We start from the raw sequence: 12,072 nt of genomic DNA, 5'->3' as shown, positions 1-12,072 counted from the left end.
AAGGGGCGCCAATTTTGGGGCCAATAGGGTGCCTACTGTCCAAGAATGTTATGGTAAAGTGCGTATTTCATTTTACGTGCATTTATTTATTGGTGTAATTAACTCTTAAATCAGGTTATCACCACCCATTCCAAGAAGGAAGGCTGGTTTCAACATCCATTCTCTTAGATGCTCAAAGTGCTATTGTAATGGCACAAAATCTTGTGTTTCATGCTCGCACGAAATACATTGAGATTTACTACAACTATGTTAGAGAGAGATCTTATGTAGGAGAGATTGGCTTGATGTATGTTCCCACACAAGAAAATGTTGCATACAATTTCACCAAGTCTTACCACGTGAGAAGTTTGAGACTTCCGCAAGTCCTTGAACTTACTACCCTTTGGTGATTGATGATCCTTGTACTTCATCACATTGGCATTGTAGGGGGGTGTTAGAACTTGGTAATTTTAAGGAGTGCCCAATGTAATTTGTGTGGTGTGGATACTTATTAAAGTTTCAAATTGTGGTGTGTCTAGGACTTTAAATGTATGATGATCGCTTTTGACCTGGAAATGGCTACCATAGATGTAATGATGCCACTTTTTGATAGCATGCAATATTGCTAACATCTCTTGCTCATAAACATGTAATTGATGCTCCTTGTCATCAAGCTTTCGGCTCTCATAAGCTATGACTCCATGATCTTGACATAAAACAACCCCAATTCCTCTTCCGCTAGCATCCGCACATATGATAAACTCCTCAGAGAAATCTGGGCATACAAGGATGGGTGCTGAAATTAGAAGAGTTTTCAGCTCATTGAAACTTTGATCGGCGATGGAGTCCCAAAAGAAAGCCTTCTTTTTGAGTCTATCCGTCAATGGAGCCGCCACATGAGCATAATTCTTGATGAACCTTCTATAGAAGGATGATAACCCAAGGAATCCTCTCAAAGAGGTTGCATTCGTAGGAGTAGGCCATTCTTTAACACATTTTACCTTATTAGAGTTAAGTTAATCCAACTCTAGTTAGAGTGTGGGAGTGTGGTTAGGTCAACCTTAGACCTTAGTTGTACTTTGTGCTTTATTTGTGTCATGCAATCTTGAGCTAATACACTCTCTTGAGCTCTCACTGTTTGCTATTTAGTATTTCTCGTTTCTCTCTTCTCCATAGCCAGTTGAATCTCACATTGCCTGGGTCATTTTCACTTGTTTTTCAAGTGGAGAGAGATCTTCTGGTAGAGATACACTCGACAGTCTGTTGGACATATCTGCATCCTTCATTTTAGCAATTGTTCATTGCAGATTTCTTTGTTCTACTAACTCTTTCTCTCTCCCTCTTCTCTCCATGTTCATTTTCTTTTAGTTTGGTCATATGCTTTTGCATTCGGTACACTCTGATAGAGAATGATTGCAAGGATTTAAGGGGAGGTGTGTCTCACATGGATGTGCATTTTTATTGCTTTGCTTTGTCATAATTAAGTTGTGCACATGTGAGGTGTACACATGTGAAATGTAGATTAATTTTGGCATGATGACAAGTCCAAAACCTAAGTTATGCAGTTGGGGACATTGGCAAAAGTTGTGACAAGTTATGTTAGTTAGGTACTTGTGGGTGCCTAGTGTCAATTTTGGCTTAGAGCATTCAATGGGCTCTAGAAAAGACTTGTGATGTCATTTGGGCTTTGCAAAAATTAAACATGTAATGCTAGACTAAGGCCAAGTGAAAGTTAGAACTTTTAAGCTCAAAAGGCTTAGCACATTAAATGTGGATGGGCAAAGGCTATTTAATGGGTAGGGACAAGAGGATTTTTACTTTCTAGCCAATCATTAAATGCTGGAAATTAAGTCAGAAGTTTAGAAGGTGTACCACTTGGTAGATAGGGAGGGAACTTGCTGGTGGAGGCTGAGGGAAGGCTATTCCAACTAGGGGATAGTGGAGAGAGAGGTTTCTAGTAGGTTGGAGGTTGCTAGAACCATGTGACAACAAATCGTGCATACATGACATGATAGGGGCAGGAGGTTTCCTTCTCCACCTTAGTGAGAGGTGGTGATAGAGGAGGAGGGCTTTTTAGTTGCATTGGGTTTTTACCCCCTTTGGCACCATTAGAATCGCCATTAGAGCTACCGTTCAAAAGATTCTCTCTTTAGTGAAGGTGGACAATAGTGCATTTGTTTTCAAGACTTTAATTTTTTGCTGAATTTAGGGTTTCTCAGCCACCTCGGAGGCCATGCTCATTAATTGACGACCTAGTGATTAGAGTAGTAGTTGTAATAGAAGAATTTGCAGCTGATTTAAAGGGAATGCTCATCTACATTTTATTTGGCATGTAGGCAAGTGTTCTTGATAAGTTGATTCAATCTATACCCAAGTTGTAGCCAAATCAAGGGGCAAATCGAATCTTGATGCTTCTAGTCATTTGTAATAGCATGACTAATTGAAATTTGTAGATAGATTAGCCTACATCTTTGTGTATTATAAATTGAAGCAATACAAGGTAAAGAAATACGGCAAGGGGTGCCAGTTGTTGGGGTCAATTGGGTTTCGGCTGTCCAAAACTTAAGTGGTAAAGTGTTTATATCAGATTTGTGGGTTTTATGCTTGCTGCAAATTGTGTTAAATCAGGTTATTACCACCCTATCCTAAAAGGAAGGCTGGTTTTAGTCTTCACGGCGGTCTGACCGATGAGATTTTCAGTCTTTTGCGCTTTGATGGTCCTCATCAGTGTTATCCAACCAATTGAAGGGGTAATCCATCTATCTTTCAAAATATTTGCATAGACACACGAGAGAATGTGCTATGTTTTGATGTCAGGCTTTCGAAAGAGGATTGGCCAGCTACACTATCGCAAGGCAGCTTGTAGATGCTCCAACTCACTGGAAGAAGCACGAACACTGCAAAAAAAGTTTGTGTTTTCAGGTTGCGGCAGTTTGAAAAACTGTTAGCCAGATTTTGATGGTATTTGCTCACTTGTAGATGGCTGGAAAACGTGAAAACCTGTACAATTACACCAAGATATGTGTGGTCTTCTCTTCATAGAAGCTTTGAGTCCTCTCCTTTGGCAATAGTACTATGTGAAAGTGTGCAATGGAAGAGAACCACAAACATGGAGAGAGCAGGGAAGAGAGAGACTGATATGGACGCAGAGAAGAAAAGGAATAGACTGCAGAGAATTGAAAGTGAAAGCTGAATATACAGCAGACTGATCAGTCCTGCACACAGCCTAAGGCATCAGTGAAGGCATTCGATATGGCTCATGACAGAAAATTGGCAGGCTGAACAAAGAGAGTGGCTGGTTGCAAAAGAGATCATTTGTCAATTGGCTGGGTGAGGTGGGGTGGGGCTGCTATTTATAGCAGCTGCCCCCAAAAATGGTGGCCAGTCGGCTGCATTAATTGCAGCTGACCTGATGCAGGTGGTTGCAATTAATGCAGCTGACCTGCATAAAGCAAGTCATCAGCCCCTTACCCAGCCACTTGTGTGAGAACACAGCCCTGAACCCATTGAAACTGAAATGTAGTGGAACTAGTTCACTGTTTGGTAGTGTGAACTCTAAAACACACAAAAACCTGAAATGCACTAAAATGCTAGGGCTGGAAATTGAACTGCATGAACAGTCAGAGCTTCTATATGTCCATTAGACTCTGATGGAATGCTAACACACCAATTGTGCTTAAAGGAGGGGTGTTCAAAGAGATTGCTCTTTCTTGTTTTTGGCAGCAAGTTTGTCCTCTTAGTGCATTTGTTAATCACTTGCTTTTAGGATGTGCATGTGGTCAGAGACTTGGGTCCTCCACACGCATAAATTGCACCTACACACAAGCATGTCCCTTCAGTCCATCACATTCCATGTCATATACATGCATCATGTACATATTACTTGGAATCTCCATCATTTCCTCTTTTGTTTGCCACATGGCACATGTGCTTGTGCCACCAGGAGGTTCTTAAAATACAGGATCCTGGTTCTTAAGATATAGGACTGCCCAAATTTCTGTTTTGGTGCACCTTACCCTTTACGGCTTTACAGCATGTCTCCTTTAGCTAGCCAAGTATTAATAACTAAAAGAAAAACATTGATCTACATTTGAATTAATTGCTTTAGGCCCCTTTTTGCAACACTCGCAAGTTTATCCATATGGAAATAATAGGAAAAAAGAGGGGGGAACTTTTCTAACCTTAAACCTCATCTTGAGGCTTTGAAGTCACACACAATATTCAACATGATTGTCTAGGGTCAAAGAGGCTTACAGACTCGCCTACTCCCTTGACATTGGCTATGGAGTTATCTCCTTCAGCACTGCTGTGATAAAGTGTGTGGGTCTCTGCTGGTTTTTCCTATTCTGTAAGTAGTGATCAAAACTTGCATACAAATAAACCTCTTTTTCTGAAAAAAAAGGGTTCCCAGACTTTTTTTTCCATGATTCAAACCAAGTTTTAAGGCTTTGCCAAATCCTATCCCCCATTCTTCTGGTAATTTTCACCAAATGTTTTACTAGAGTCTGCTTTAAGTTGAATAATTAGCCTATTGTTCCAGTAAAAGAGATTGTCTAGGGTCTGAATGTCTCACTAGTGTATGCTTTAAGTTGAATAATTAGCTTACTGCTCCAGTGACAGAAATTGTGTTTAAGAATGATTCAGTAAGCATCTATTTTTGTAAACCATACATTCCATTTTGCGAACATTCTACTTACCACTGTAACCTACATTTAGCATGCTGTGAACATGCTCCTTGCTTTTGTGGTCTACTTTTTGCATATTATGGACTTATTAGTACCTGCTATGCTTGAATCTGGTGTGTTGATTTTGGAAGTTGTTACTGCCATTATCTTCAGCAGTCTGCAAAGCCGTTGTTGCTTATTGTTTTTGTTCAACTTGTCTTGTGTGTAGTTGGGCAGAAGTACTGGAGACGCTTCCACTACGTAATGTATGAAGTTGTTTACCCCATCTTTTCATGCCAAGTTACTTTCTATTTAATTTGAGTAGTTGAAAGGTGTCTTAGAAGCACTAGCTTTAAATTTAACATTCTATTTTTTGAGTGGTAATGATGGCTTTGAGATAAAGTGCAGATAAAATGGATAGTTCCTACTGCCCCTGTCCAATCTGTGGCTGTCTTTGGAGGGTTTCCTTGCAATGCATGTAAGTGTGTTTTCTCAATACATTTAAGTGTAATCAAATTCCAATTATAGTAAAAAACGGGTAGTGCTCCAAAGTTGTGTGATGGGATTTACAAGCCTTGATGATGTAATATATTAGGAAGGAGAAACACTGAGTGAAAAGCTAGTGGAGATTCTCACGAGGACATTTTAGCTTTTGAAGAACATCTTCTGCCTGGAGAGTGATTTCAGTTTGGTCCACATTAATTTTGTTGATTGAGGACTATGAATTGAATGATCAGCAGACTTGGTTCAATATTAGGTGTTCCCATTTCTAGGCCTGTTTAACCATATCATGTTTTGTGAATAATCATAGTTTGCAAATTTCTGCGACCACAACGACAGGTTTTACAGTTGTAGAAAATCTATGTGAATGAGGGGAGTCCATGTACGTTTTATGCCTTTTGGTTTGCTGCCATACGAGGAAAAATGCTCATGGATATGACTCAGCTAGTTGCTGTACAGATTTATGATAGTTGTGTAGGAAACCAACATCATTGACACAGTTAGGCTAGCTATTATACACATTTACTAAAAAAAAGGCATGAAGGATTCAATGACTGATTTGAATGAGCCGCCATGCACATCTCAGGGTCCTTAGTTTTAAATTCATGGCTCAGCACTACACACACAAAGTTTGAATAGAACAAAAATGGCGTAAGTCAAAACATGAATCTGTGTGATATTCCCTATGTGTTCTAGCTTTATGTACTTCTCCATAATTTGATCTGTTAGCTTATATTGTCTTTCCTAGTCTGCAGTCTTAGTATGCATATCAACTTGGACCTCTTTCTCACTAGCTTGCAGTTTGTCATGCTTATTATCTTCAATTGCCAATTCTAGTGTTTGGCTTTCAGGGTTTGATGTGGGATCATTGAATGAAACTGAGCCGAATGATTTGGATGGGATGGATTCTGCAGCAGCCCATATCGCTGGACTATTGTCTGAAGAATCTCCAGAAAGTCAGTCTCACCAACCTAAACACTCACCCCCACCCCAACACACACACACACACCTGAAAAAAAACTTCACTGCTGCACGCCTAAAACGCACCTAGACCCACACCACACACACGTGCATGCACACTCACAAACATTGCCACACAAACAGACAAACACAACCATGCCCCAATGCACATGTCACACACACACACACACACACCCCCCCCCCCCCCACCATCACTACCACCACTACCACCATTGCCACCACCACATGGGGCCAAATTTCTCTCCTTTCTAATTTTGCAACACCATGGCGACTAAGATGTCTCAAGACTTGCTCAATTCTAATGTCTAGTTATCTTTCTGATCATTATTATTGGGTTTCTATGTCGGATTGTCCATTTAGGTGTTTAATGAACAAATGCAAATTTCAAACTAGAATGACTATTTATCTGTGAATGCAAATTGCTGTCAAGTTGTAGAGGTGTATCTTTTGTTAGTATGGGCGTGCATACCTCAAAAAAGAAGAGCACTATTTGTATGTTGAGGCACTAAAATTTAAAGGCATGCATCAACACAAAGTTATCATGTATTGTTTTCTGCATTAGAACAACTCAAAAAAGATTTATTCATGGAAATAGCTTTATTTTAATTCGGTAGCACAAATGCCTAAAGTTCCCTATAAAAGAACATGTGGTGGGCATCTTGTCCTATGCCTGATCATCCATCATCATTATCTTCACCAGGCTACAGCCATTGCTGATTCTTCTGCTACCCGTACTCCTTGGAGGAGCTGCCACTCAGCCTGAGGAGGTGCCACCTTGCTGTTGGGAGGTGGTGCCCTGTTGTCCAGCCTGCTGCCCATCTGCTGGATGCTGCTGCCCTGCTCTGGAGGACATCACCAGCCATTGGAGATCATCGTCAGCTGTCGCTCAGCCACTCTATACCATTGCTTGCTCTTTCCCATCATTCCAATCAGTTGCAGCCTGTGTTCTTGACTGTGCTTTCTGCTTCTGGTGGACAGCCAACTGATATCATCATCATGCCATCAGCTGCTGCCTGACTGGGCTATGTTTTCAGACTGCACGCATTGTGTTTTGTTGCTGGAGTCTTCATTGACATCCTGCTGCCCTGAGGACTGGTTTCCCTCCTTTCACTGCTACCTACATCATCAGCTCTGACGGACTGCTGGTGCTGTGTTTTTAAGATCTGTCTTGAGTATACACCCTTGGGAGTTTTTTTCTTAGTCCTTGACCACCATGAGCTCATCTCTGTCTTAGTCCTTGAGACACAAATGTTTGAGGCCCCTTTGGATCATTTACATCTCCACTATTATTGAGAATTAATGAGATTGTGTTCATTGCATTATCGTATTGTTTGCATTTCTCTGTGTTTGCCTGGCATTTCTTAAGATGGTATTAGAGTTGATTGCTCTTGGTTTACACTTGAGCCTTGATCAAGAAAGTGAGGCATTCAAGAGCACACAAGAACACTCTTGGAGATATCTCAACCATCTTTATCAAAGTAGTCATCAGGGCCTATTTCTTTGGTGCACATTTCCCTCTCACTGTAGGCTTTGAGAGAGTGGTACCTTGATTCCCCTTCTAGGAATACAAGGGAATATCTGGATGAGAATGATTGTTAAACTCTCGTGAAAAATATCGTGAAATCTTGAGATGGAGAAAGCATAGATAGTCAAAAGAAGTAGGTCCAAGTAATCCTCTGCCTCAAACCCTTCTGGTTTACTCCTCAAATATCTTTGGCATACAATTTTTATGACCAAGTCTACAACCCAAAGGGAGGTTCACAATAATCAGAGTTAAAAGCTGGTGAGAAGCTGAAACTATTAGTTGAAAGGGGACACACCGATATGGGTATAATGTCTTATCCAATGAATTCACTCCCATCAAAATCAATGGAAGGTACATATGTTTTTCATTCTGTTAGTCCTTTCTTTGTTACTCTTATTGATGTGCAAGATATGCGTGTAAGTAACCATTGAGATCCAAACCTATATGAGTATGTGAATCTCAGAAGAGGTGGGTATGGAGGAAAAGATCCACGTAATACATCTATGTCACATGCTTATTTTGATGATTTTTCTTTTGGTACACCACCTAATCATACAAACCATCCATCCCACCCTATACACAAATTATCTCTACTTCCATTGCTCCATTCACTCACATACCTATTCCTTATTTCACCACCCTGGGGGTTACTCTTGCATTAGGCTAATATCCCATAGGTTTCATGTCTATTGCTCAACTGTGCGGTGGAGATGCACCCATGGTGGGAGTTACACCTGTAAACCAAGCATCCATGGGTGCCTACACACAAGGATATCCATCGTGTGTGTATCAAGCCTCTCATATCATTCAAGGGGTGCCATAATTTGCTCAATTACTAATGCCTAGTGGGGCATCTGCCTTCTATTGGGTCAACCACCTTTCCTGGGTCAGCCACCTGGAGTTTGTTAGAGGATCATCCTCTTGATGGGCAGCAGACAGGTAGATGGCAGTTAGACATGGGGTAGGGGTTGGGTAGTGTGGCAGGCAGTGCAGTTGGGCAGTGCGGCGGGGGTGATTTCCAGGCCAGCATATTGCTGGCTATATATAGCCACCTAGCCAATGTGGTCATGTATATTGTTGTCAGAGAGAGTGAGGTCAGGCTGAGTGCATACTTCTATTAATCACCATGTACATACTCTGCTTTCAGATTTCATTCTTCAGCCTTTTTTTTTTTGTGAATGAGAGTATATTAATGTATGGAAATATTTACATCAGGCCTTCAGGCCAACCAAACAAAAAGGAAAACAACAATAATGAAGCCATCAGGCTATCAGAACAACCATTTTACATGAGTACCACTAAGAGGTCACACTGGAAGGACAACAGGAGTAGAGCGAACAATGGCCAGCCAGGGCACAACAATGTCAGGAAGAACCAGGTCAGCTGATATCATAGAAGAGATCTGCCATAGCACTAAACCACGAACACAGGCCACATGACCATGAATGCCCGATACCGAATAAAAAATAAAGGCATTACAAGTGTGCCAAATATGCCACAGGGCTGTCCACCTAAGGAAATGGAAAAGGCAGGAATGATCTGAAGGCAGCATGTTTCCCATAATCCACGAACGAGGAAGCATCCGTTGCTGAGTCGCCAAAGATCACACGCGGGAAATAAAACTCCAAATCTGTCAAGCAACAAGGCAAGAGACAAAGAGATGAAGCAATGTCTCATCACATCTAGTGCAAAAAACACAACGACTAGCAGAAATCTTTTGGGCACTTAGCAAATCCCTAGTTGGAAGACCCCCAATGAGCAACCTCCACATGAACACTTTACCCTGATAAGGAACCTTAGATTTCCAAAGTTGTATAAATCTTTCTTGCCATTTCTTTTTACTATCCCGAATATGCCATAGTTTATTAACCTTCTCAGTGACCCATTTCTTGACCTCCACCATTTGATGATATATTTGATTAGCTGACCTCTTCTCGAAATCATCAGGAAGCACAAACATCCAGTTACACCATGGTTGCTATGGCTGTAATGTAGGCAAGGGAGTGAACCTCTGAAGTTAGTCCTGTATGGATGACCAAATGTTACTATATCTACGAGGAACTTGGAAGTACTGACAAATACGCCTAAATTGAGGCTTATTCCACCTTGAGGCACGGGACCCATCCAGCTTGTAAGAACCAAAGGTGAATCTCGAGTACTTGGTGCATAATGAATATTAAGATCGGGGTCCCCCTCAAGAACTACAAAATCCTCATAGCAGCTTGCCAACGTATCATCTTGGATTCACTTATGAATTTGGCCAATAGACCTACAGGATAGCACAAATTAACTCGAGTGTTAAGAAGCCAAATCAAGGACCCAATCAATTGCCTGTAGCTTGTAGCATCTGTCACCGAAGAATCTGCATGGGCTATTGCCTTCCAGTTCAGATCCATAGGATTAGAAATGGCCTTACATCCCTCCATCTCAAACGTGGCCAAAAGTTCCAGTACATATGGTTGTTGGGAGATAAAAATCCCCATTGGAGTCTGGTAAATCTCATGGCCTACAAAGAAATGAAGAATGTCCATATCTGTCATCTCGAACACCTCATGACAATCTTAGTCTCTTTGACCTTTTGGGCATGGTCACCTGTCAAAATAAGATAATCCACATAAAGCATGAACAACGTATGCCCTCCAACAAAGGTGTGAACATACAATTGGGGATTGGAAGAAGAATGTCAATACCCCAGGTTCCCTTGGAGGAATGAGTCTATCTTTTTGTTCCAAGCACGTAGAGCCTATTTGAGGTTGTAAAGGGCATTTTTCAACCTATACATGTGTCCATTTGATGAGGAAAAGCTAAGAGGTCGCTAAACATAGATTTCCTCCTTCACATCACCATTGAGAAAGAAAGACTTCACATCAAGTTGATAAACTGACCATCTCCTATGAGACTAGCTAAGGCAAGAATGACCCTTATGGTAGCCATCCGAGGTGTAGGTGCAAAGGTGTCTTGAAAATCCACCCTTGGCCATTGTGAGAAGCCCTTTGCAACGAGCCGTGCCTTGTGCTTATCCAGAGTACCATCACTGTGATATTTGGTCTTGAAGACCCATTTCACACCGATCATCTTCTTATGAATGGGATGAGGCACAAGATCCCAAGTGCGATTCTGCTCAATAGCATCCAACTCTTGCTCCATAGCCATCTTCCAATACTGTGACGACAAAGCCTCGTTCACAGAGTTGGGTTCCCTATCCTGTATGGCACAGGTCATCAAACAATAGTTAGTACAAACAAGCTTGATAGCATGTGCTTGGTTTCTCCGCGATCGCCGTGATCCATCTTGCGGCTGCCACTCCTTGGGAACTCCCTCAATCCTTGAATCACAGTGTGTTTGGTGCCAACGAGGAGGAGGCCAAATCTGTCCTCTACGTCTACCATTTGCTAAAGTCTCTTAAACATCCACCGGTGGTGGTGCAATTGTGAAAAAGTGCTCTAAACGCAAAAAGCATGGAACCAATTATATGACAAAGCATAGATTGATAAACTCAAAACATAGCTAGAGTTAGGTTTGGGGTAACTCAAAGACAATGAACACAATGAATAATAAAGTGAATGAATAATGAATATACAGTGCTCATGCAGTAAACACACTATACAATGAATATTGAACTCAACTCTTGTATCTTTGGGATCAAGGCAGAGGCTATGAGTTGTAGAGTGTCGTACTTTGAACGGATCCTGAATCGCAACAAAGGCAGTCTCTGAGTGTCGAACACCGGTAAACACAACCAAGGAAGGCTGGATTTGATGCAGACGACAGTGTAGGAGAGAGGGAGACTAAAAACGCAGGTACCTGAGGAGAGAGAAAATCTACACAATAGTTGTTAGGTGCAAACACTGTAGACAATGGTGAGAGAATGTCAAGGTAGGAACCAGAAAACCAACCTAGGCAGAGAACTATTAGACTACCATGGAGTCCAAAGACCATATCAAATTTTTGCCGTTGAGTATGATTGCATTCTTATACACAGGGCTCAGCAGAAGGTTGAAGGTAAGCTAGCTGAGTTATCTCCTTTAGGTTCGGTGCACAAAACTAATGTTCTTGTAGGATCTTTGGAATCTCCACTACGGATTGGCCATTCCCAAAAGTGGAACCTGGCTCAAGCTACACTTCCATAGTACTTTTCTCCAATGCCAAGTGCGAATCCTACTATGTCAAATTCTATGCCAACTGATTTTGTATTTTTTGTTGGATTGGGGGATGGTCATCAAGAAGGGACTCTTCAAAATAATCGTTGGTTTTTGAGTAATGAGGAAGATATGTATTTCTTTATGAACTTAAAACTAGGTAAGAAGCTGAAAGAATAACTTGTTTCTCATAGTCAATTTGGAGTAGGTGCATCTCCATCCAATTCTCAATCTAATACATTTAATGGACAAAAGGAACCAACTATGTTTTTCATAACAATAT

At 41.2% G+C, this 12,072-nt stretch overlaps 1 protein-coding gene across 3 annotated transcripts in view; it reads left to right on the top strand.

Annotated features, from left to right (window-relative positions):
* The window catches only part of LOC148013277 (alpha/beta-Hydrolases superfamily protein), a 61,643-nt gene that overhangs the window by 23,130 nt on the left and 26,441 nt on the right, over window positions 1-12,072 (top strand). For all 3 annotated transcript variants that reach the window (XM_087668281.1, XM_087668282.1, XM_087668280.1), the window contains 3 exons: window positions 4,873-4,909; window positions 5,052-5,121; window positions 5,996-6,100. In XM_087668281.1, coding sequence (XP_087524407.1) covers window positions 4,873-4,909; window positions 5,052-5,121; window positions 5,996-6,100 — 212 coding nt within the window. The remainder of the gene's footprint in view (window positions 1-4,872; window positions 4,910-5,051; window positions 5,122-5,995; window positions 6,101-12,072) is intronic.

The sequence above is a fragment of the Lygodium microphyllum genome, chromosome 26 (assembly GCF_053477565.2).
Source record: "Lygodium microphyllum isolate KBCC chromosome 26, Lygodium_microphyllum_v1.1.10, whole genome shotgun sequence".
NCBI classification, from domain to species: domain Eukaryota; kingdom Viridiplantae; phylum Streptophyta; class Polypodiopsida; order Schizaeales; family Lygodiaceae; genus Lygodium; species Lygodium microphyllum.
Note: the sequence above shows the minus strand (reverse complement) of the source record. Positions and strands in the feature narration are given on the sequence as shown.